The sequence below is a fragment of the Paecilomyces variotii genome (assembly GCF_004022145.1).
Source record: "Paecilomyces variotii strain CBS 101075 chromosome Unknown C8Q69scaffold_1, whole genome shotgun sequence".
Lineage (NCBI taxonomy): Eukaryota > Fungi > Ascomycota > Eurotiomycetes > Eurotiales > Thermoascaceae > Paecilomyces > Paecilomyces variotii.
The window spans coordinates 1250479-1273717 of NW_021167140.1; the positions used below are offsets into that span (position 1 = coordinate 1250479).

Genomic DNA, 23239 nt, shown 5'->3' on the forward strand with positions numbered 1-23239 from the left:
CCTCCAACCGTGCTTTGATGCAGGGGCCGTGACCAAAACGCCCGTTCGTTCGCCGGCCCACTTAGCGACGATTATCATCCGGTCATCGCGCCTTCGACCACTCAGCTTTCCATTTGCTGGTCTTCGGCGGCTGCGAAGTTCGCAGTAGTCCATTCCAGCTCGTGCGGTGGTTCCCCGTGCTGGATGGCGCTGGTCGATCTGCTCCCGCCGCGAGGAACTGAGGGTCGAACTCTCTTTCGCTGCAGTACCATAGAGTAGTAGGTCATCTGTGCCCCTCTATTATTATTGGCATAGCGGTTTTTGACCGTGTCCAGGGAGTGGAGGGATCCCGGCACGGAGATCGAACCCTTGTGATGCTTGCAGATCGTACATCTGGACCTGCGCTCCCGGCGTATTTCTTTTTCTCCTCCTTTCAAATCGTCTTTGGCCTATCTGGATTTCACAAAATGACCGCTGGCTAGTCACCCAGTACCATAGACGCCTGCCAGTCGACCCAGCCTCACGCCTGCGCAGCTCGTGGATATGGCCGCTGGTGTGTCTAGGATTCCGACTGTTCATTGTCGGGCCGATTCATAACCATAACATGCGCACCCGGCAACACCTACCACTCCCACTGGCACTCAATTAAGCGATCAAATTGCCTGTGCGCTTGTATTGCGGCGATAGTCAGGCCGGCTGAAAGGTGGAAGCATACCCATTATTCATTCTCATACACTCGTTTCCTTTCCGTGATCTTCCAAGTGATTTGGCCACGGGTGGATTGTTACTTATAGCTTCGTCCGCTGGGGACTTACATGACTATGGAATCGTGTTGCCAACTGTAGCCTGTTATCACGAGATTACATTCCTTGAGCAAACAGAAACCTTTTTTTTATTTGTGCGATCAACCCTTGGTTATCGTCTCCTATACGATATGGCTTTACGAAGCCCAAGCACCTCACACGGCATTGTTCGAAGCCACCCCAGCGTCGCCATTCGTCGCGGCGATATCAAGATATCGGATCCGATTCCCATACCTCGAGAAGGGCCCGATGGATTCGGGCCACAGAGCCTCAAACGCCCTTCAGTGTCTAACCTTCGACAAATTCGTCAATCCCAATCTTCCGCAACATCAAACTCCCGACGGCAGATCCAAGGCCCGACCATGTCCTACCACAATCAACAAGACTCAATCTCGAGTTCGATATCTAGAGAGTCCAATCTACAACGACGGCGGGGGAGTGCTTTGAAGACTGTTATGCGGAAAATATTTGGGAGAAAGCGCGGGAGTGACGCCAATGGATTCGATACCCATTTTACAGAGTTACATATTGGGAGGAATGGAAGCGTATCGCCTGACCACGGGCCAGAAGGTGCTACATTTGTCACAGTCCCTGAATCTTTCCGGGCGGATCGGTCAGCATCATTAATAGCTGGGGCCGGTCATTTTCACCATGGCATTGAATCTAGCGACGGTACCCTCACGGAGAACACTGGCCGTATCGATAAGCAGCCACGTCCACGTCGCAGAGCCACCTTACCAAGTTTGATACTTTCTGACGAAGATGCCCGTGAGGTAGTCAGCACGTTTACCCGATCAGACGGCGCGGCCGGCGGTACAGAGCAACCGTCAGAAGCAAGAAGGATTCTTGATGATCTGCGGCGCAAGCAAAAACTTGAAGATAAAAGGCGCTCGCGAAGCGCGACCGCCCTTCGGGAAATGGCTAAGGCGCATGAGATGTCCCCCGTCCAGTGGATACAGGGGAATGATGAGAGGAAATCTTGGCGAACCAGTTTTCTAGGTGCGGATGTACCTCAAGTTATTACTTCGAGACCTCAGACGGGTGCATCAGCAGTCGTGGAAGAGAGAGAGATCGCGCCTTCAGAGGCCGATGAGACTGAGCCGGATACTGAAGCCGAGAGCGCCCACTACAACTTTGAGAACCTAATAGGGTCAATGCCCAATGATGACAGCATCACGCTGGAACAAAGAGTGATTACTCTGGAGGTGAAGTTGCTCGATTTAGAATTGGCCATTGCGAAATTACAAGGCAAAGACAACCGTCGGAAAAACTCGAAACCGGATCACAAGGGCTCTTATCCCGCCGGCCAGCTTTCCATGTCCTATCAGTCGGGCGGCAGCGATGGTTCTGGCCGAAGCTCCACGTGTGGCGTTGGCGAAGGGCGGCCGGCGAGTACCAATACACTACGTCCTAATGTCCAGGCTCGAAGTCCAATGTGGCATGCGCCGTCCACTACTTCGCTCGCTGACATGAACGGTATCACTGTAGAGCAGTACAGTGCACTCATCACCCTCATCCGACGAGAACAAACGGCGCGCAGAACATTGGAAACTCAGGTGTCTCAGCTCCAGGACGATATACGACATCTGCAGCGTGTAGCTGTAGGCTCGTTGACTTCTGGGACTGCCTATCCCATCCCGAGCCCAGATGCACAGGAGGTGCTTCGGTTCCGGCGCGCTATGGGCCCTTCCAGGTCTACGACCCCTGCAGAGGAGAGGTCACCAGACCGCTACGACAGTGATAGCGAGAATTCTGATCCCTACGCCGGGAGCGATCCTCATATGAAATCTAATCTGGACATTGAACAGCGACAGCCAGCGGCTGACATGATCTAGCCACAGTTATTCGCTGCGGCAACCATTGGATGGCCTGATGACTCTTCTTCCGTTTTGTGTCCAGTTTCCTTAGCGTGTGTAATTCATGGAGCAAGCGAGCTTTTCAGTGATTCCCCAAGGCCCTGAATTCTGTTTCCAGCGTGGTATTTCTAGGCACCTTCGCTCTTGGGCAAGCATGTCTACTGTACTATCTTCCCTCTCGACACGATCAGCGCACAACCATGATATCTGTTTGCTCATGAACCTCCTTGCTATATACATATACTTCTTTCTTCCTACGGTCATTTACTCGAACCTTGCCCGTGGACATGTCATATTTGTTTTCCTATGTTTCTATTTCCCCCTCTGAGACGGGATTTCTAGTAGTGCAGAATTACCCGATCTGCACTGCACTCTGCATCTTTTTTTGTTACCTTCCCAAGATGTTGTGTTAAACCCAGCATCATTGCAATGGGCGGCTTTGGCTTTCTTCATCTTCTCTGTCTATATAGTAACGATCTCTCATGTGGACCCTTTGTTGTGTTTTTCCTTTCTTTGTGCGTTGGACGCATATTCATCTCCACAAATACCCTTAGGTGATAACCCGGAGAGCGGCAGACAAATAGAGTTGTTTAATGACGCAGTTCAAAAAAAAGTTCTTGTCTGGTTTTCTAATATCCCTGGTAATTTATATTTGACCCAGAATATAAATCAAATGGTTTGTTCTATAGATCCCATTGTCTGGAAGAGGAAGCTGGCGCGCGGTTACAGCGGAAACAAGAGAAATTAATAGTATAATCCCATTATTATTTATTAACCGTTAACAGTGTGTGCTCTTGTCGATCATTAAGTTATACTTCTTCTCGAGAACTTCTAGACCGATCAACATTCTTCCATATCGCTGATGCCGAGAGGCAGCCAAACAGGACAAACATCCCTACACGCCGACAGAGGAACGACGATAACTAATTTCCTGCTCTTCCGGAGAAGATCTCCAGGAGCCACCAGTCAAGACGCGCAATCCTCTCAAATATCGAGAGCCATTGGGAATTACTACGCGCAACTAGATCTGTCGAAAAAAACTAACAATAACCAACTGGCTCCGATATTCCATTCCAAGATGACAACAACGCCTCCCTCTCCCTCCCCTCCGCGCCCTGGCTCCTCCGCTTCCTCCGCAGCGACCATGACAACGACGACTACCGGTGCGCACCACAGTCAATCGCAGACCTCGTCGCCAGTGTCAGGGCCAGTACAGAAGCCTTCCCCCCCTCCAGTGGATATTCTACCCATCCCGGCTGCGCAGACATATGCGCACGTCCACCCGGCGCTGCTGCTGGCGCTCTACGCGCTCCGGTTCCCGTCTATGATGGCAGATCCTGTGTCAGAGATGATTACCCAGGTGCCCCTGCTGGCAGTGGCACAGGTTGTATATGTGGTCACTTGTCTTCCTGCCAAGGGCACGATTGTGACTTCAACTGTGACAGCGGCTGGTGAAGGCGGAGTTGAAGGCACGGAAAGGAGAGCTGTTTCCGGAACACATGGACCTGCGGGAACAGGTGTTGTTAAGTCTGGGAAAGTGGGATATCGGCGGAAGCATCATGGACATGGAAAGGGAGATGGTATTGGGTCGAGATTGACGGTATGTTTCTTCTTTCTATTTACCTCTGACTCGTTTGTTTTATCGGGAGCTACTCCCGCTAGATGTGCAAGAAAGCAAGACGATGAAGATGAACAACCTATAACTTCAATTCGCGATTTACAACAAGAAAAAAAAAAAACCACTAACTCTATGAACAAATACAGGCTGCTCTCCTCTCCCTAACCCTCACCTTCCTCCTGGGAACACCCGTCCTCGCAATTCTTCTCGTGCTGTTCGGCGGCCCATTGACCACCCATTCTCCGCACACCATCCTCTGCGCAATGCACATGTCCCTCCTCTCCTCAACGGCGCTCATCTATGTCTACGGTGTCGACGGCGCCGTCTGGAAAGAAGTCTACGCATTCGCAAGACCAGCAGATGCAGTCTGGGGCGGAGCTCTAGGTACCGGCGTAGGCGCCTGGTTGGGCGCCATCCCTATCCCATTAGATTGGTATGTTATTTATTTATTATCTTTCCCTCACTAGACTTCTCTATTTTTATTTTTTTTTTTTCATTTTATTTTATTTTATTTTATTTTATTTTTTTTTCTTTCGGGATATTCCTTTCTAACAACTCTATTTACCCAATTCTAGGGACCGCCCCTGGCAAGCCTACCCGATCACGATCCTCACCGGTGCGTATATCGGCTTCGCAGTCGGATCGCTCATCAGTCGGACACCTCTACTCTATGGAAAGCGATTATCATTCACAGCGCCCGAGGAGGAGCAGCATGAAAAGTCGAACTGAAAGTAGATTCTAAACATGCATTTTCCTGTTATTTCTCAAAATGAAACCTGAAAAAAGGAAAGACGCCTTTTCCTTTTAATACCCATCATCCGTCGGAAATGGAATAATAACTAGAGAGAGAAAGAAGGAAGGAAGGAAGCGTTATTTCTCCTCAGATGAACGACCGGAGGTTGGTCTTGAGGCTGCCCGTTTTTTTATAGTTGTCTCTATATCCCTACCTGTATCTGTACATAGATTTGACTTGCTTAATGGATTGAAATGTATCTTGCATCTTATGCATAGTGACTTCTTTTATTTTCTCTGAATAGGTAACCCGGAAAGAGTCGTAAATAGGCTAACTTAAGAGATCCCCAGAACACACTAAGCTATGAACTACATGGGGAGCAAAATAGTACAAATTGAATTCATGATATCATAGACTCGTTCGTTCACATGTGTTCGAGAAAACAAAAAGATGAAAAGAAATGGGGAAATCAAAGTCATAGCTAGGGGAAGAAGGGCCATTACAATATCAAGCAATCACTGAGCAAAAACACACCACTGACTCACCCACCCAAGATAGTGGATTGGCTGCGGCTGTGGGGCTTCTGTTTGATAACCGCTTGCGGCCAAATCTTGGAATAATCCCTCGACTCTTTGTTAGCTTTTTTTCCATTTCTTTTCCGCCGTCCCTTTTTCCCAAAGCAACCATTTCGAAAAAAGCAATGACCTAACAGGACAAGAAACAAGGCAATTCCTACAGAAGGATGATAAGGCGGTAATGAAGAGGTAGAGGCCAGGGCAAAGGGTATGAGGAAATATCAGCAAGCCCACAACAATAAAAGGCCAGAAAGACATGGAGAGAAACCTGTGTACTCCTAACCTGGAGCATCCTCCTTTAGCAACTCGTTCAGGATCCATTTGCTAAGACAGAGGAAAAGGCTCCCTGAGAAGCAAGCTCCCAAACGGTACAACAAGGTATTAAATGGTGCTCCACACAACAGGAAAATAAGAAAATAAAAGGGGAACTCCCACGAATAGAAGAAATAACATAGAGCCTCATTAGGGTTTCCATGATAACGCCCGCACCAAAATGATCACGTGCGTTCTCATTCCAACCAATTTCCCCAAAGCAGGCAAAAAAAAAAAAATCACTCCGTGAAATAAACCGCGATAAATAGACCGAGCGAATCTAGAGAGTCTGTATTGTAGCACATCTCTTCCGTATACTCCTCTCCGAACAGGGTAGACCGTGTTAAGCTGTTGTAAGATCGATGTCTGTCTGACCGCATATCCAGGAATGAAAGTGGAAAGAGCCAGGTTCGGCTGACGGAGGCTTCGAGCAACGGTAGGCAACTAGGATGCAGGAGCTGCCTCTGGTGCAGCGGCAACATCTTTCTGATCTCCGTTCTGTTCTGCAACAGGGGCGGTCGAGACCTCTTCCTTTGCCTTCGTCTCTTGCGAAGTGACAGCATCAGTTTGTTGCCGCTCCTGCTGCAGAGACCGTTTCGGAATTTCAGGTGATGGAGGCTCCTCAGGAATGACCGGGGGTGGGCCAGACAGTGGCAACGCAGAAGAAACAGGGGATTGTTGGAAGGCTTCGGGGGTTTCTCGGGGGCCTTCAGTTAAAATGTGTTTGGAACTTCTATTTTCCTTGTTTCCGTAGAATGAGTTCTGCGTAGAAACGGACTTTTCGGTGTCAGACTGCGGGGGACTCTTTGCTCGCTCCCTCTCAGCATCCCAGTCCTTCACTCCATCCTTCACCATGGAAACTTTAGCTTTGAACTTTTCGAAGAGACTCCTCTTCTCTGGCTCGGAGGCTTGAGAAGAATCTTTCAAGTTGTCAAAGCTGCTACTCATGTCACTCGTGGCACGTACCGGGTGGGAAGACTCGCTTCCAAACTGCTGCGAGTCCACCACGGAGCCTTGCCTGAGTCGGTTGGAGCTCCCAATAGAGCTCGTGCTGAACTCTGCTCCCGCGTTGACGCCAAGCTGTGGAGGTGAACCAAAGCCCTGACCAATCTGGTCACTATTTCTCTTAGAACGATGGAATAGCCGGCTTCGTCTGTTGTCCTTCTTCTCCGTCTTCGATGCTTCATCGAGCTGGTCGAAGTCAGAATGATCGGTGAATGAGGATCGAGAATGCATGGAGGGAGTCCTGGATGGAGGCTTCAGAGTGTGGTCGGACGGCTGATGCTGATGCTGTTGATAATTATGTGTTTCATCTATAGGGGCCGAGTCCTCCGGCTTGGTCTCTTTGTTGGCCTGCTGCGTTGTTTCGCCGTGCGATGAAGCAGGTACAGCAGGTAGCCTGGTATTCGAACCAGTATTTTCATGGCTATCCGTCTGGTGGTTGAGAGACTGAGTGAGAGACTGGGCGATGAAACCAATGGTTGAGGGGTCGGCAGACATAGCGTGAAGCGAGTGAGAGGAGCTCTGTGCGCTCTCACTGGCGCTTCCCGGAATACGCTTCTTCTTCAGACGATTGGGCTGACGGGGCTCTTTCTGTTCACCAGCCGGTGGAGGCGACTTTGTGAAAAGGTTGGATAATTTTCGTTCCTTAGTGGGAGTGACAGCTGTTGGTGGTGATGACATGCCTGTGGGAAGACCAGCCTGTAGACGAGGCTTCTCAGCAGTTACTACCTTGTCTGCCGCACTCACGGGCACTGGGCCATGGGTAGAGGTATGAATATACGCAGAGGTCGGTGTTGTCGCAACAGACCCTTCGCTGCTCGCTGTGCTTTGTTTAGCGGCAGGGTTAGGAGAAGCAGCCCGACTGCTAGATCGTGAGGCCTGGTAGGATTGAACCGGAGGAGTCAAGCCAGCGGGAGTAGGTGTCGATGGCTCAGCACCCCTGCCCAGTCTGGACGGCGGCAAGGCAGGAGATTTCTTGGAGGGTACAGTATTGCTGCGGTGCATACCACCGCCCAAGGAAGTTGGAGTAGCTGGGTTAGAGGCATTGTTCGATGTGCGGGAGTTCTTTGAAGAAACCGAGACATTCCTTCTCATAGTCTCGTATTTCCGCAGGCTTTCGGCTCCACCACTAGCGCTAGAAACCGATCGCCTGACAGTCGAGTGTGATGGCTTGGGGGCCAGACCGGATTCCACATCTTTGACCGTCTGTTCATCTGCAGCGGTTCCGTTCATTCCGAATAAGAAGTGGTCCTGGTTCTCGATCAGGAAGATGAGGATATCTTGGCTGAGCTTGTATTCCTGCGGCGCCATATCGTGCTGTGGATGCGACAGCAGACCGGGCTGAAAGATCGCCGACAGGTTGGCAGAAGTCATGCGGTTCTGCTCTGACTTGGACGCGAAAACAGCCAGTAGATCCAGAATGTAGAGAAGCAGCTGCTTGTTAAGCGGAGGCAGCTCTCTGATCAATTGTTGATATGTAGCTACCGCCTTATCGTGATCAAAGTCGCCAGTGTCGTACTCCGCAGCCTCGATATCACCAACCGCCTGAGCTTGATGATTCCGCAGTGGTTCCCTGAAACGTTCGTAAAACTCCAGAGGGACGATAGGTTCGGGCAGCTGGTTGAGATAACGACGGAGAATATTGGCGGCATCGTGTACCGTATATCCGGTCCAGTCTAGTCCTTTTCCGTACCGTTCCGGGGAATCGAAAATCTCTTGGAGATCCTTGATACGTTTTGCAGAACCGTTCAGGCGGAAAATACCTTCGACATCGGTGGCTGAGTTCGAGATGTCAGATCTGTGCGATGGAGTTGTATGGAAGAGCGGGTGTGCTCACCTTTCTCCTTCAAATAAACTCCACACTTAGCCACCACTATAGGAACGTATCCGTAGATAAAGCTCTCTCCATGGTCGTTCGTCAAGGAAATGGCGACATTTGCATATTTGATGCTCACGTTAAGCGGGACTCCGAATATCCCACGAGGTTGAACTGCCACCAGGAAAGTTAGTCTCCTGCTGCACAACAGATATATAAAGCATGCAGGCAACCAAGTACACGAGACAGAATGAAAAACCAAGCATCATTATCGGGTTGGGACAACAGTCGCAAAGAGGGATGGGCACTCCGCAAGTTCTTTGTACGCGATGAACGGGGTGGGTGTAGCGCGGGGTCGGATGGAACGCCATCGTTGAACATGGCTCGCATCCGCGTCTATTGAAGAGATATTCATTGAGATCAACGGATGGGGATAAGGTCAAGAGTGAACGCTAGCGCAGTTACATGACGGAACTGATCGGGAATGGTGCAGTAGAAACAGCAGCAGCAAGCACGAAATGACCATGTCAATGGGGACCCAGGAGCCTACCTTTTTCCTCCTCCTTTTTTGCGTTTCGCTTGAACTGCCTCCACCATGATGCTAGGTCCCTCTTGGATGGCGGAGAGGGTGCGACTGGGTTGGACGAGGGAGGATGAGCATCTCTCAGCTGAAGCTGCTGGACTTGCGCCGGATGCGACATCTGGTGCGAGTCACCCGTTGTCATCGTATAACCGGGGCAGCTGATCGATAAGCCCAGAGAAGGGCGGGTTGCAGGTGTGTTCTTAACGATCGAAGAGGCAGAGTATCGGTTAAAGGCCCTCTGGTGTTCTTGTCGGTTTTCTCGCAGTCAGGTCGTGCAGGTCTGGGGAGGCTGGCCGGTTGCAGTCCCAAAATAGCACGGGAGCTAGGCAGCGGTAGAGAGCCGCGCCTGGACTGCGGCAACGAAGGTGGAGTTAAGCGAGGGAAGCGATGACGGTGCGATCAATCACGATTAAATGCGCATCCAGAGGGGCTAAAGGGGATAGGGACGGATTGGGCGGTGCGACTGCGATGCAGGCGAAGAGTTGTTGCGGGGGGAGAGATGCTGGAGTGGATGGAAGGGCGACGGCAGGCAGTCTGTCACAGAAGCCGGGCTGTGAAGAGTTGAACTGAGGTGCCCGGCAAGACCGTTAGAAAGATGGTCACCGCAGACAGGCGTTGAACAAAGGGCTGCGCCAGAACAAAAACAACAGCATTCATCAAGGATCGCCAGTAGTACGTAGATAGTAGATAGTAGTGTGATGGAGAAAGTTGGATTAAAGAGATCTGGAATCTGAGATTGAAATGAAGGACGAGGATCGTCCGCTACTTCAAGTGGCCGCCTATCTGGGGCTTCTCTCTTGTCTAGAACTCTGGGGAGTTTCCTACCTAGGTACGCAGACGGAACGCTGCCGGGTCGCCCAGCCGGTGCCCCTCAGCAAGGCCCCAACGGTGCCTGGCAGCCAGACGATCAGACAAATAATTATTAGATGCGACCGTTGTTCCAGCAGACTATTCTTGCTTGCGTCTCTGGTTCTCTCCACTTGCGAACGGCGTCCTCGTCATGATCCTCGGGATGTGGTGAGCCTCGTTCGAAAAATACTTTTTGCTCTAGTGATAATGACGGTGGAGATGGCCCAGGACCCGTATACATTCCCGCCAGGGTCTTTGCCTTTGCCCTTTCAACGTCTACGGCACCATGGAATCCTGTGTGTTTCCGTAGCTCATCTTTCAGGAGTCTCCTTTCAATTTCCCTTCTGCCTTCTATTCCGCTCCGTCCTCCACGAGCAACCCATGGTTCCTCAAATCATCCGGTCGTGCAGGCAGTTCCAGACATAGAGACTGTACTAACTAGTACTGGTCAATATTATTATTTTCCACCCGTCTAGTTACCTAGTGTCTCGTTTACTCTACACACTGGCCACTACCGTGCCCGAGCCGCATTTCAATGTGGAGGGCAAGATAGAGATCGGGTTGGGTCTACAAGTAAGCTAGTCCAGGAACATCCTCGCTTAATCTGTCGGCGTTCGCTCCTTAAGTACCAGGAATACATCCATCACTCCAGTGGCTGCTCTTTTCTATGATCCCAGGGTTCTGGAATTCAAGCTTTGCCTTGCTGGGCATGTCCATCGAGACACCTTACTAGTATCTCCAGGTCAGCAGCAAGACCATCATCCGTAATGACTGCAGTGTAGACTACCCCCTGACCGCTGTACCGACCCTCTCCACCAGTCATACCCAACAAGTAGTGACTCATTGAGCAGTTGCTGACACCAACAAACACGGCTGGAACCGAGAAGGGTCGAATGGAGGGAAACAACAATCTGGAAAATCTTCTTCAAGGTGAGCACCTTGTCTTTGGAGGTGTTCCTTGCCCTAAAACACGGAACTATGCTCTCGAGGAGGCTGTACCCATGCATCGTAGAGACAGAGAGAAGCATCCCCCATCAGCCTGGCTTTCTCTGCTTTAATGTCTCATATTATGAGCGGAAGTCTTGTTCAGGATGCCGCAGGGACCAGTTGTTGCACACGTGACTTCACGTGACCGTGGCCCATGAAGAGCTTGCGGAGGAAGCTCTGTCTTGAGCTGCGGACACCAAGACAGCGTCAATTGGGTGGCCGTGCAAAGAACACCATTGTCCTATCCACCACAACTTGGAACTGAAGCATCCTCGTCCTGTACCATTTACCACAATGGATGCGTAAGTAATCGTTCCCTCCATCCTTCTGGTTGGCCTTCTGGTTGGACAATGCTGATGGTGAAATAGCCTCAACGCCTCGGAGCAGCGCGAGCTTGCATCTCGCATGGAGAAGAAGCAGATGAAGGAGTTCATGACTGTATGCTGGCTGACGTCCCTTTTTTCCTATCGACCCTTTTCATCTCCCCCTCTCAATCGATTCAGACTTCGTCGCTGTCTCTTCGTTTCCCGTCATCTCCGACTTTACCGGGGACTCGAAGAACACATTGCAAATAATCGATCAACACTTGCTGATACAACCTCTTTTTTTTCTCTAGATGTACTCCAGACTCGTCCAGCGTTGCTTCGACGACTGCGTCAATGACTTCACTACCAAGTCGCTCGTCTCCCGTGAGGAGAGCTGCGTCCTTCGCTGCGTCGACAAGCACCTCAAGAGTTCCGCCCGACTGGGCGAGCGCTTCCAGGAGCAGAACGCTGCCATGATGCAGGGCGGTCAGCTCCCTGGCCGGTAAACGGCTTCTCCTCACATTCCAAAAAGGCCCGTCCATCAATGTTTGGCTAGTCAATGGTTTTTTTTTTCCATTTCCAAAACTTCGGCAACGCGTACGATAGACAACCGGTCTTAACCCCCATTTCTTGACACCCCAATCAATGATCTGATGCTTCAGGTTTGACGATCGTGAAGTCATGCTCCTCCCAGAGAGTCAGGATAAAGAAGAAGAGTCAGGACGGCTTACGCAGTCCTTTTCTGTCTTTCATGTGTACAGTAGAAATTAGTGGTATTTTGAGGATACGAGCACGGCTTTGGCCGCGGTGCTCGCTGGTCGCAGGCATTCTGGGCGTCAGGAAGGTTGAACTGATGTTATGTTATTTCTATGATCGCAATCAATCTTCCCTTGCCTGGTCCCTTCGGATCGATTTTGCATGGCTGCGTCTCAGCGATAATAATAATAATAAGTGCTCTGCCCTGTATCAGTCGCCAAATAAAGTAGGTGTCGGCGAACCTAGAAGGGCTTAGGTGATCGGGCTTGTGATTTCTAATCTTCCGGATCAAACTATAGACTCTAGTCCCGTGCCGGCCTAGTTTCGGAGACTTAATCCTCACCGCCCAGGCATCACTCGAATACTCTATATGCGAAGTTAATAATGATACTAAGAATCAACCCTCGAAGAATCAGAGGTTGCGTAGCGTCATTATCTACTCTAATGCTATCCTGTCTATTATTCTCCTTATCTTCGTCCTGCGATGATGCCCTCAGCTGAGGTCCTTGATTCTCATAACTCTATGGGGATAGTAAATGGCGAAATCAAGGCCGGAAAACGTTACTCGTTTTGTCACGAAGAAGCGATGGAAGCCTTCTTGCTGGCCCAGCGATGGTAGATAGCGCTCTAGATAGTTAGGATATGATACGATTTACAGTAGCGCCTTCTGGTATATGTAGTAGTACTGAGCTTTATTCGAGATCTTTCTCCCAATCCGTGCGAAAGCGTGACGCCCAGACGATAGATGACGCCCAGACGAGAAATGACGACGAATCGCCGTCAAACCCCGCTGCCAATCTCCGAAGGCATCAGTCTGCTTAATCAGCAGTCAGATAGATTGACCTTCTCCGATGTCTATCGTTCCCTTGGATTCTGCGGACTGTGAGGGGAAGTTTGGACCGAATGTATGGCGTGTGTACTCTGCGGTAGTGATCTGTCCACCGTCTTCTGGCAGCGATGCGCTTTTTGTATGATTCCAATGGCCATGACGCCCGCCCCTCACCCCACCCCACCCGAGGCGCGCTCTTCTTCCCCTCCCCCCTCCTCGATACTCCTCGCGCTCTCCTCATCCCCTCCACAACGGATCCGACTTCCTGTCGGCTTCAGTCTGCTTAATCAGCAGTCAGATAGATTGACCTTCTCCGATGTCTATCGTTCCCTTGGATTCTGCGGACTGTGAGGGGAAGTTTGGACCGAATGTATGGCGTGTGTACTCTGCGGTAGTGATCTGTCCACCGTCTTCTGGCAGCGATGCGCTTTTTGTATGATTCCAATGGCCATGACGCCCGCCCCTCACCCCACCCCACCCGAGGCGCGCTCTTCTTCCCCTCCCCCCTCCTCGATACTCCTCGCGCTCTCCTCATCCCCTCCACAACGGATCCGACTTCCTGTCGGCTTTTGACGGCTAGAGTGGATTTATAAGAGTGTCCTCTTGAGGTTCAAAGCGCTACTTTAGTTTTTTCTTCTTTCCATATATTATAATCCCCGTTCCCCCCTCTCCAGTCAGCAACTTGTATATCTCCATCCTTGGTCAAGATAGTCCTCCAGAAGCAAAATGGCTGACACTGTCGGAAAGGTAAGCATGACGTGAACATCCTACCCATATCCTCCAGTTGAGCTTGGGCACGTCCCATGAAGTTGGGAGATCCTAACGGCTAACATGATCTCATCATAGACCATCACCTGCAAGGTAAGACTGCTTGAAGGGGACCACTCGAGGCTCCAGGCACAACGGCGCGCTCCCAGCTAGAGAGAACAAAAACTGAGATAGAATAGGCTGCCATCGCCTGGGCTGCTGGCGAGCCTCTGTCCATCGAGGACGTTGAAGTCGCTCCTCCCAAGGCTCACGAAGTCCGTATCCAGATCCTACACACTGGTGTCTGCCACACAGGTGAGTTTCTTCCATTTAACGAAGACGCCGGCCCCGGTAGTATGTTGTCATATACTAACCCTTTTCCCGCAGATGCGTACACGCTCTCTGGAAAGGACCCCGAGGGTGCTTTCCCTGTTATCCTCGGCCACGAGGGTGCCGGTATCGTCGAATCTGTTGGCGAGGGTGTCACCTCCGTGAAGCCCGGTGACCATGTCGTCGCTCTCTAGTACGTCCCATTGGGGATCCGCAACTGAAATGCAGCTAGCTAACATTGCGTAGCACTCCCGAGTGCGGCGAGTGCAAGTTCTGCAAGTCTGGAAAGACCAACCTTTGCGGTAAGATCCGGGCTACCCAGGGTCGCGGTGTCATGCCCGATGGCACCACCCGCTTCAGGGCCCGTGGCAAGGACATCCTGCACTTCATGGGTACCTCCACCTTCACGCAGTACACCGTCGTTGCCGATATCTCTGTCGTTGCCATTACTCCCAAGGCCCCCACTGACCGAACCTGCTTGCTCGGCTGTGGTATCACCACCGGTTACGGTGCCGCCGTTGTTACCGCCAAGGTTGAGGAAGGTTCCAATGTCGCCGTCTTCGGTGCCGGATGTGTCGGTCTCTCTGTCATCCAAGGTGCCGTGAAGAACAAGGCTGGTAAGATCATTGTTGTCGATGTAAACGATAGCAAGGAGGCCTGGGCCCGCAAGTTCGGTGCTACCGACTTCGTTAACCCGACCAAGCTCGACGGAAAGAGCATTCAGGAGAAGCTGATTGAGATGACTGATGGCGGCTGTGACTACACCTTCGACTGCACTGGCAACGTTGGTGTCATGCGTGCTGCCCTCGAGGCCTGCCACAAGGGCTGGGGTCAGAGCATCATCATTGGTGTTGCTGCTGCTGGCCAGGAGATCTCCACTAGACGTAAGTTTGACCATTGGACTATAAGAGAAAGACCAAGGCGCTAACTTCACTTGCCTAAATAGCATTCCAGCTGGTTACCGGACGTGTCTGGAGGGGATGCGCTTTTGGTGGTATCAAGGGCCGTAGCCAGCTTCCTGACCTTGTTGACGACTACCTGAACGGCAAGCTGAAGGTCGATGAGTTCATCACGCACCGTGAGCCCCTGGCCAACATCAACACCGCCTTCGAACAGATGAAGCAGGGTGACTGCATCCGCTGTGTTGTCGACCTGAAGGCGTAGTCGGTTACGCCCCGGAATTCAAATAATATGGAAGTGATCCACATAACTGGATATTCCTCTTAAATGAAAGCTCCTGCCAGGCTTCCATCGTATGGAGAATAACGTGAATCTCATGAGAAGTCCGTGGCTCTTCGGTAGTGCAACTGATCCGTTGCACTGGGATGGATCATCAGGGAAGGAGTTGCCGCTCATGCGGAAGCCGCAAGCCATGGCCTCCTATATAATGATTCCTGTTGCCAAACAGCTTGTGTAACTAGGGTGAAAAGTCGACTCACTTGAGGGGTGTCTGAAGTGAGATATTTAACGTTGACTAGAAATGATAAAAATGAAGTTCGGTGCATCATGCAATGTCTTCTTTCGATGTAAAATTCTCCATCTTCTGAAGGCGATACCCTTGTATGAGTTTCCCTTGAAAGCAATTGCAGTAGACGTAACATGAAACTGGATGCAGAGGGAGGATGAGCCCGCTTTTATGTCTGTCTGTCATCCCCAGGGTCCTCATGAGGTAACTGCAACCCTCCAACTTAGTGCATGGATCAGGCATTGCATACGCGCGGCAAAGAGCATATTTTCTTCTCTATAGACAAGATTAAAGCACTTCAAGATAACTCTATCTGTGGAATCCTGTAAGCTTTAACCATGTAGAGCGCGATTGCACCGTTGAGGTGGGTGGCAGAGGTATGTAGGTAGGGGGGAAGCTACAATTTCCCCACTTCCAAGTTCGAAACTTCCGATATGGGACGTTCTGTTCTGTTGCTATCCTTCGGCTCAAAGTTGCTTCCCAACAGCTGAGACAGTGCCGCTAAAAGTTGAATTTGAAAGGGGAACTGGTAGCAACCGGGGAGTACGCGAGTAATGTGAAGACGTATACCACAATCAGCAAGTTCATTTTTTTTTGTATTATCATAGTCCCTATTTAGTCGGATAGGATCACCCGTTCTCGCAGAGTGCTATAATTCAAGCATTCTCTCTCCTCTTCTTCGCATCAGCCTGAATCCACTCCTCAGCCTTAACTTTCCAGCTATCCTCCCACCGAGACAGCGGCGGTCTATCTTCGATCACATCATCAGCAGCCCATCTCATCCTAGCCTGGTCGAGAGCCCTATCCGTTTCTCCATCAGGACAGAGGATGTAGAAGGAATTCTTTTCAAAAGCCTTGCTGAAATAATCAGCAACCTGGCTAGGGTACCAGGCACCTGCTGGTTTCTTGACCTCTTCATCTTTCGTCGGGCCAACGTTCCCCATCAGGCCGGTGTATGCCCAGCCTGGGATTAGCAGGTGTACTGATATGTGAGATGTCTCTGGTGAAGCTCGTAGGTCGTATGCGAGGTGTTCTGCGATGTGCTTCACGGTGGCTTTGGATGCGTTGTATGCAGGGTTAGCTGCGCCGGGAGGGTTGGTGATTCCCTGTTTGGATCCGGTAAGGACGATGGACTTTGGTGATTTGTTCCCCGATGAGGTCAGGATAGGAAGGAAGGCGGCAATTCCGTTCAGGTAGCCATAGACGTTGGTGTTCAGAGTCTTAGGTGACGGTGTTAATATTCGCTAGTGCAGTAGATATGAAAAGACGAAAAAAAGGGGGGGCACTGTACCTTATTCCAGTAATCAAGATCTTCCCAAGCCTTTAATCTCCCTCCTTCCTGCTGACCAGCTGCTTTGAAACTCTTCCCAGCATTCAAAATCAACAGATCCACTTCTCCAAATGTCCCGGTCACCTTCTTCACGAGGTCCGCCCAAGCAGCCTTATCGGTCACATCCATCGCATATATCTCCGTCTTCAGACTCGAATTCAAACCCACCAAGACATCCTTGGCTTTGTTCAAGCTGGTAGTATCAAGATCGACTAGAGCAAGGTTCAGACCCTTCTCCCGGAGAAGTTTAGCGATTGCGAAACCAACGCCAGAGGCGGCGCCGGTGATGACAGCGGTACTTCCTTGACGTAGTGCAGCAGGCATTATGTCTCAATTAGCGAATGTCTGACTGAATAATTTTCTGTTCCTTTGAGCTGGTGAGAAGCTCGACAAGTTCTTGTTATGAAGATGACGGAGCCGGGTCTGCTTGATACATTTATATCTCGGCGTTTAGCGGTGATAAGAGGTCTCTCAGCCCCGCGCTGACTGTACGACTTAAGCGACTCTGACAAACACTCGAAGCCCTTCACTGTGAGCTGTCGAACGCTCTGGATAAGACACTGTTGATTCTGAGCCTCTTAAGAGTGTTTGTTTTCTTTTTGTTGACACGCGGTTTCTCACAGTCTCAAAAGCTTGTAGCACCCTTCAGTGCCTCGGAGAGCTACAATACGCTTCCACCAACTGTTACAAAGCTAGACAACGGCCAAACTTCTGCCTTTTAATTGAATACCCAGCTTGTCTAACTATAGGGCTGATCAGTTCTTCGCTCAAGGAGCAGACATACTGATAACTAAGGGTGGCCTGGCGATAACTATCCACCAAGAGCATAGTTGACTAACTTGAGTAAACCGTAAATAGATAGATACCTTTAACTACTATGCGGAGAACCAAAAAGACGATATCGAACAGCAAATCAGCATTTCCAGATCACCGCCTGGGCAACAGTGAGGAGAAATCCTCTTCTAGGTTATCTTGGAGATCTTATTCGTGGGATTATCCACTAAACGCCTATGATCTCATGTGCGGGCATTCCCCGGATATACCCCAAAAGGTCCACCACTCCATGCGGGGTAGAACCTTCGATTCAGACCTCCTTGGATCTTCCGGGGCATCCAGGTCAGATTGTCTTAACATTTGGAATCGGACCTTGCGATGTGAGGTTGAATTTATCCAGATTAGCCGTGCAGTCATGCCATTCGTTTGTCTAACATAGGTGCAATGCCAATCTTTGATGGAGAGATCAATTTAGGCAAACAATGTCAAAGAAGAGCAAATATAGTGAGTCCTGCTTGATCACGTATATAAGGTAGACTAGGGGAACCGGTTGTCTTTGGTAGATTAGAATCGGTCGTAGTATCTAGCAAATGCAACTCATAATGCTTATGAGCAACCTTCCTTCTCTATGCCGCACTGCTGCGGTCGGCGCCTTGATTCTTTCTAGAGTCGCGGAGGGATTGCCCCATGGCCTCTTTGACAGAGCAAACGATCATGCATCTCATAACTCGCATTGGGTGGATATCTGGACGTCTATGCCACAGTTGACGGAACCAGCTAACTTGCCTGATCCTCCGTTTGTGAGTACTCGCCGTCTGCTGATTAGCTCATGTGTTGACTTGAGGTATAGAATGGAACAAGCACTGTATTCTTCAACTCCACCATAAGACAAACCATTCATAGCTCCATTGGCGCGGATCTCATCCGCATACGCATCTCGAATGCTTTCGGCATAGACGACCTTACAATAACCAATGTAACTGTGGGCTTGCCAGCGGGAGGTAGAGCAGGTAGCAGTGCCATTGAGCCCGAGACGCTCAAGATAGTCACTTTCGATGGGCAGCCGGGAATTATCATTCCAGATGCTGGTCTCGTCGTGTCAGATCCGCTGGAGTTCAGAGTCGAGCCGCAATCGATGCTTACTGTCAGCATATACCTTGAACAAGGACAACAAGGAGGCCACATCACCTCACATCCAGGTAGTCGCACGACTTCGTGGATGGCGTTCGGTAATCAGGTAGACGCTGCGAATATTACGGGCCCTTCAGTACAGAGTGTTGAGCACTGGTGAGGAGATATCCGTGATACTTGAGAAAATAATCTCTTTTAGCTGATGAAAAGAATCATCATCATCATAGGTATTTCCTCAGTGCCATTGAGGGATGGGTTTCGCAAGAATCGAGCGGGTTTGCTATCATAGGAGACAGTATCACTGATGGTCGTGGTAGCGATACCAACATGAACAACCGGTACGCGTGTTTCTTTCCTCACTGGGATATTATATCGCCTTTCTAGCGCTCGGTGATTAATAGATATCATAACAAGATTGGCTGACCATACGCAGCTGGCCTGACCTTGTACTCGCAAAGATGCAGAGCAACCCAAGTACATCGTCCATAGCAGTGCTCAACCAGGCAGCAGGAGGGAACCGCATCCTGCATGATGGCCTCGGACCAAACGTAATCAGCCGAGTCGACCGAGATGTTCTTGCGCAATCCGGTATCAAGTATGCGATGATCTTCGAAGGCGTCAACGACATCGGCGTCGCGGACGCGGACCCAGTCAATCAAACGCTCATTGGCGATCGGCTCATTGGCGCGTATGAACAAATCGCTGCTCGCGTCCATGTGTTCGAAATACCAATCTTCGCAGCCACAATCACCCCTTTCGGAACACCCGCGAACTCATCCGTGATACAGCCCTATTCGAGCCCGGTGCGCGAACAGACAAGGCAGCGCCTAAACGCATGGATCAGGAGCAGCGGCGTATTCGACGCGGTCATCGATTTCGATGAAATAGTACGAGATCCCAACAACCCCTCGCAGCTCGCTCCTTGGTATGACTCTGGAGACCACCTTCATCCCAATGTCGCCGGATATCAAGCAATCGCAGATGCATTCCCTCTTTCTCTGTTTTCCCGCTTCGCAGACGGTGTGGATAGACTTACATAGTCCCGCTATCTATGGTAGAGCTGACGATACACCTCACACTAAATATAGCTCTCATCGCCAAGCTTGCTATATTTACCCCTAGACTAGTGCCGGGAATCTCCGCGCTAAGATGAAGATCTACCCCTGGGCCGTACCAAGTTGCCTTAAAAGTTATAGCCATCCAGAGCACTTATGCGGGCATATTTTCGACATAACTATCCTACTTTCGTATTAGCTATAGTTCTAAAGGTCAATTATTGAAAGGAGCTTGTTTTGTTTATTTGAAAATGATGTTCCTGCTTCATGCCGGGAAAAAGCTAAACCAAAATAAGCCCCAACCAATAGATGAAACCTTTTCTAGTATCTCCTAAGTATATCTAGATACTCAATTCCCATTGGATTAATCCCAAGGTATAACTATCCCGGTCATGTCCCGAAGGAAACTTAATCCGACTACGGAGTATCTACAATGAATGTTTTGATCCCTCAAATATGCTCTAGAGAGGCACAATATGGTTTAAATGGTCGACCAAGCATTGATTTGATAAAACTATTAGAGTAAAAAGTTCAGCCCGAACATAATAGTTCGAACCAATATCGAATAATACAAAGAGTGATAGCAGTTGGACGCAGGACATAAAGAAATGAAAGCCTGTTTCCTTCACAGTACTCGATGAACAGCCGGCTTATCTCACTCGATCAGACAATGCTAGCTGACTATCTCGAGAGATTTCCCTTTCTTCAAGACTGTAGGATCGGTGCTAGATGTAGAACCCGCTTATGCCGCAACCCTTTAGTTCTGAGTGGCAGGGGGAGGGGGGGGTGCCTTTCCGTTAGGCTTCTGAGGGGGAGGAGCCTGTCCATCATCACCGCGCTTGTTGGGGGGGTTCTTAGAAGGAGGGCTCTGAGGAGGCTGAGGCTTTGGTGGAGGGGCCTTTCCATCATCGCCACGCTTCTCAGGGGGGTGATGAGGAGGAGGGCCCTGGGGAGGCGGCGGGTTTCCATCATCACGCTTCTGAGGGGGCGCAGGCTTCTTCGGCTCAGGCTTCTTCGGTGGTGGAGGCGCCTTGTTGTCATCACGCTTCTCAGGCGGGTGGTGAGGAGGAGGTCCCTGAGGAGGAGGCGGGTTTCCATCATCACGCTTCTGAGGGGGCGCAGGCTTCTTCGGCTCAGGCTTCTTTGGTGGAGGCGCTTTATTGTCGTCACGCTTCTCAGGCGGGTGGTGAGGAGGAGGTCCCTGAGGAGGAGGCGGGTTTCCATCATCACGCTTCTGAGGGGGCGCAGGCTTCTTCGGCTCAGGCTTCTTTGGTGGAGGCGCTTTGTTGTCGTCACGCTTCTCAGGCGGGTGGTGAGGAGGAGGTCCCTGAGGAGGAGGCGAGGGGCCATCACGCGTGATGAGGCCGTTGTCTGATACAGTCAGTAACTGATTTTTCTCAAGATATGCATTCAGGAGAAGAACATACCGCTGTCGACCGGGAGAGCCGCTCCAACGGCCAGACCGGCCACCATAAAGCCGGAGATGAGGGCGGAGACCTTCATTTTGAAACGAGTACTGGTGGTTGAATAGAACGATTGTCTTTTGCTCTTGAGCGAATGTTCTTGTCTGATGGAGAGAAGCAGGATTATGGAGGGATTCGAGGCCCTCTTTATAGCATCGATCTCGAGAGCTATCCCGTTTCAAGATCTCAAGTCCAGACTCAATTTCCCGCCTTTCCACAATATTGAATGCAGCTATGACACTCCAGCATCACCTCTACCGGGATGCTGTCGTCAGTGTTCCCACACCTGCGGGATCCGCATGGCATCCATGCCCTAAAGGTCTGGAAGCTCTCTCATACTTGACGGGATACAGCTTAGAAGGACCAATTTCTAGCATTGCGAAACTGTGGATTTCCACTCGCTGTCGATCCGGAGTTGACGTTCGTTCTTTTTGTCCCAAACATGGCTAAGCTCCGACAAGTTATCCATATTGGGGAGTCTCAGCCACAACTATAAATTCCTCCCCTGTTTTGTTTACCTGTATGTACAATGGTCAGCTCTAAAGCCCCGAGGTATATTCAGGTTTCTTCAGGGGAAAGAACTCAACATAGTATGGTCTCCGGCGTAATGAAAGCTTCCCATTTGACAACATGAATTCGCGCTCAACAGTGCTAGCTACTCATGAAGTGAGCATCTGAATAAGGCCCAGAGCTCTTTCAACGTCAGAGGGTGAAGAGTAGTCGGACTTTTGTAGATCCGACACTGATCTGGGTAGGTCAGAACGAGATGCCCGAGTTGGCAGTTCTGGAGATTCAATAACGTCCCCACGATGGAGATTGCGAAAGCTGTCCTACAGAGCACGTCCATCTGGGGGTGTGTATGAGAGGCTGCCAGGGCGCTTCCCTCCACTTTCGCTGCTAACGTGCTGGATTCCGACACGCGGCTACTTGTCGATCATTTCCCGCTCCCCCTTCTTAGAGTTATCTTAGTTTCCGTTTAAGCACTGTTAAGGTCTCGATAGCGCCGATCATTTCAGCCGAAGGATATCATGGTCACGACATTGGCAGACGCAAGCTGGGGATTTTGGATTACGCATCAATTGGGTCGCGACATCCCTCATGCTCCGAACGTGAGATGATGGCTTTCGGGACTGCGCAAATAGTCATTGTTTGAGCAGGTATTGTGTTGACACGTCCGAAAATAGACTGCTCCCAAGGTCACAGATGACGAGGCCCTCGCAATGATAGGTAGAGCTGCATTCCAGTTCCGTACAACGTCCTCCTGCATCGACCGTCTTCTCGTCTTCTTTGAGAACAGTTCGAGAAACAGGGGTCTGCAGTAGGAGCTAACCTTAGACAGCAAGTAGTGTCTCCATTGCTTGGGAAGCTCGTCTCAGAAGATCTTGGGCGTCAGTAACACTATCCTAGATCTGTAAGGAGAGCTCTCGAGAGAGATGTGTTGATACTCCAACCTGGTTGGCCATCTCCAGCACACTGAGACAGTACGTGGAAGACATTATTAGCTCTCCTTGCTGATGCTGATGCTGCCACTGCCCGTTTGGTGACACGAAGCAGTAAGCCTCTGCATACGAGCACGCTAAACTAGGACAATATCCGGATGGATGATGCTTTGGGTTATTGATTCGGTCAGGTCACTGGTTCTAGGCCCGATAGCTATGTCAAAGAATTATGTCAAAGAAATGGTTCTTTGGCCAAACCATTTCTCCTTGCCATTATAATCTTGCCATTATTATGTGCCGAATAGGTGACATGTCGTGATGACCCTCGTCAATCGCATGACCGGAAATTGACCGGTTGGCGCCTTGACCGAGATTTCGCACTTCTCCACAAACCTGTGTTTCTCTGTAAGAGTGCTCTTTTGTACTCGTACAGAAATTCCTCATCAAGTTCTCAATAGCATTTCCCCCTTACACAAGCTTCCGAAACACCCGAGGCAAACCC

At 50.4% G+C, this 23239-nt stretch overlaps 8 protein-coding genes across 8 annotated transcripts; 6 read left to right on the plus strand and 2 right to left on the minus strand.

Moving 5' to 3' along the window:
* Positions 1-913: 913 nt before the first annotated feature.
* Positions 914-2607, plus strand: C8Q69DRAFT_502775 (hypothetical protein; the record flags this gene model as incomplete). The annotated part of the gene is made up of 2 exons (XM_028632422.1): positions 914-2519; positions 2591-2607. The coding sequence occupies 2 exons, from the start codon at positions 914-916 to the stop codon at positions 2605-2607; spliced, it is 1623 nt and encodes a 540-aa protein (XP_028488882.1).
* A 1109-nt stretch (positions 2608-3716) lies between these two features.
* On the plus strand, positions 3717-4985 carry C8Q69DRAFT_502776 (putative GPI-anchor biosynthesis protein; the record flags this gene model as incomplete). Its single annotated transcript, XM_028632423.1, has 3 exons — positions 3717-4238; positions 4403-4689; positions 4832-4985. The coding sequence occupies 3 exons, from the start codon at positions 3717-3719 to the stop codon at positions 4983-4985; spliced, it is 963 nt and encodes a 320-aa protein (XP_028488883.1).
* Positions 4986-6102: 1117 nt separating this feature from the next.
* Positions 6103-9563, minus strand: C8Q69DRAFT_15948 (Rho GTPase activator). Its single transcript, XM_028625643.1, has 3 exons — positions 9245-9563; positions 8716-8868; positions 6103-8656 (listed from the first exon to the last, which is right to left on the minus strand). The coding sequence occupies exons 1-3, from the start codon at positions 9417-9419 to the stop codon at positions 6321-6323; spliced, it is 2664 nt and encodes an 887-aa protein (XP_028488884.1). The 5' UTR covers positions 9420-9563; the 3' UTR covers positions 6103-6320.
* Positions 9564-10333: 770 nt separating this feature from the next.
* C8Q69DRAFT_502778 (Tim10/DDP family zinc finger protein) lies at positions 10334-11924 on the plus strand (the record flags this gene model as incomplete). The annotated part of the gene is made up of 3 exons (XM_028632424.1): positions 10334-10422; positions 11482-11551; positions 11730-11924. 3 exons carry the CDS (start codon positions 10334-10336, stop codon positions 11922-11924), a joined length of 354 nt encoding a protein of 117 aa, XP_028488885.1.
* A 1561-nt stretch (positions 11925-13485) lies between these two features.
* C8Q69DRAFT_450374 (formaldehyde dehydrogenase) lies at positions 13486-15668 on the plus strand. The gene is made up of 6 exons (XM_028629430.1): positions 13486-13750; positions 13850-13864; positions 13951-14065; positions 14138-14273; positions 14327-14964; positions 15027-15668. The coding sequence occupies exons 1-6, from the start codon at positions 13730-13732 to the stop codon at positions 15242-15244; spliced, it is 1143 nt and encodes a 380-aa protein (XP_028488886.1). The 5' UTR covers positions 13486-13729; the 3' UTR covers positions 15245-15668.
* A 273-nt stretch (positions 15669-15941) lies between these two features.
* On the minus strand, positions 15942-17358 carry C8Q69DRAFT_15995 (putative NADP(+)-dependent dehydrogenase). Its single transcript, XM_028625653.1, has 2 exons — positions 16837-17358; positions 15942-16765 (listed from the first exon to the last, which is right to left on the minus strand). Exons 1-2 carry the CDS (start codon positions 17197-17199, stop codon positions 16202-16204), a joined length of 927 nt encoding a protein of 308 aa, XP_028488887.1. The 5' UTR covers positions 17200-17358; the 3' UTR covers positions 15942-16201.
* Positions 17359-18257: 899 nt separating this feature from the next.
* On the plus strand, positions 18258-19820 carry C8Q69DRAFT_396875 (SGNH hydrolase-type esterase domain-containing protein; the record flags this gene model as incomplete). Its single annotated transcript, XM_028627760.1, has 4 exons — positions 18258-18449; positions 18500-18936; positions 19008-19118; positions 19214-19820. The coding sequence occupies 4 exons, from the start codon at positions 18258-18260 to the stop codon at positions 19818-19820; spliced, it is 1347 nt and encodes a 448-aa protein (XP_028488888.1).
* Positions 19821-20315: 495 nt separating this feature from the next.
* On the plus strand, positions 20316-21401 carry C8Q69DRAFT_450386 (hypothetical protein). Its single transcript, XM_028629431.1, has 3 exons — positions 20316-21038; positions 21165-21206; positions 21263-21401. Exons 1-3 carry the CDS (start codon positions 20473-20475, stop codon positions 21360-21362), a joined length of 708 nt encoding a protein of 235 aa, XP_028488889.1. The 5' UTR covers positions 20316-20472; the 3' UTR covers positions 21363-21401.
* Positions 21402-23239: the final 1838 nt, after the last annotated feature.

Excerpts from the sequence above, each read along its gene's own strand:
- C8Q69DRAFT_15948 (XM_028625643.1), bottom strand. The coding sequence starts at position 9,419 with ATGACAACGGGTGACTCGCACCAGATGTCGCATCCGGCGCAAGTCCAG. Across the intron at positions 8,869-9,244 it reads AAAAAAGGAGGAGGAAAAAG|TTCAACCTCGTGGGATATTC; the intron begins GTAGGCTCCTGG and ends TCCTGGTGGCAG. Across the intron at positions 8,657-8,715 it reads AGTTTATTTGAAGGAGAAAG|CCACCGATGTCGAAGGTATT; the intron begins GTGAGCACACCC and ends TCTCGAACTCAG.
- C8Q69DRAFT_450374 (XM_028629430.1), top strand. The coding sequence starts at position 13,730 with ATGGCTGACACTGTCGGAAAG. Across the intron at positions 14,066-14,137 it reads CACTGGTGTCTGCCACACAG|ATGCGTACACGCTCTCTGGA; the intron begins GTGAGTTTCTTC and ends CTTTTCCCGCAG. Across the intron at positions 14,274-14,326 it reads GACCATGTCGTCGCTCTCTA|CACTCCCGAGTGCGGCGAGT; the intron begins GTACGTCCCATT and ends AACATTGCGTAG.
- C8Q69DRAFT_15995 (XM_028625653.1), bottom strand. The coding sequence starts at position 17,199 with ATGCCTGCTGCACTACGTCAAGGAAGTACCGCTGTCATCACCGGCGCC. Across the intron at positions 16,766-16,836 it reads ATCTTGATTACTGGAATAAG|ACTCTGAACACCAACGTCTA; the intron begins GTACAGTGCCCC and ends CCGTCACCTAAG.
- C8Q69DRAFT_450386 (XM_028629431.1), top strand. The coding sequence starts at position 20,473 with ATGAACAGCCGGCTTATCTCACTCGATCAGACAATGCTAGCTGACTAT. Across the intron at positions 21,039-21,164 it reads GTGGTGAGGAGGAGGTCCCT|GAGGAGGAGGCGAGGGGCCA; the intron begins GAGGAGGAGGCG and ends GAGGAGGTCCCT. Across the intron at positions 21,207-21,262 it reads ACGCGTGATGAGGCCGTTGT|CGCTGTCGACCGGGAGAGCC; the intron begins CTGATACAGTCA and ends AGAAGAACATAC.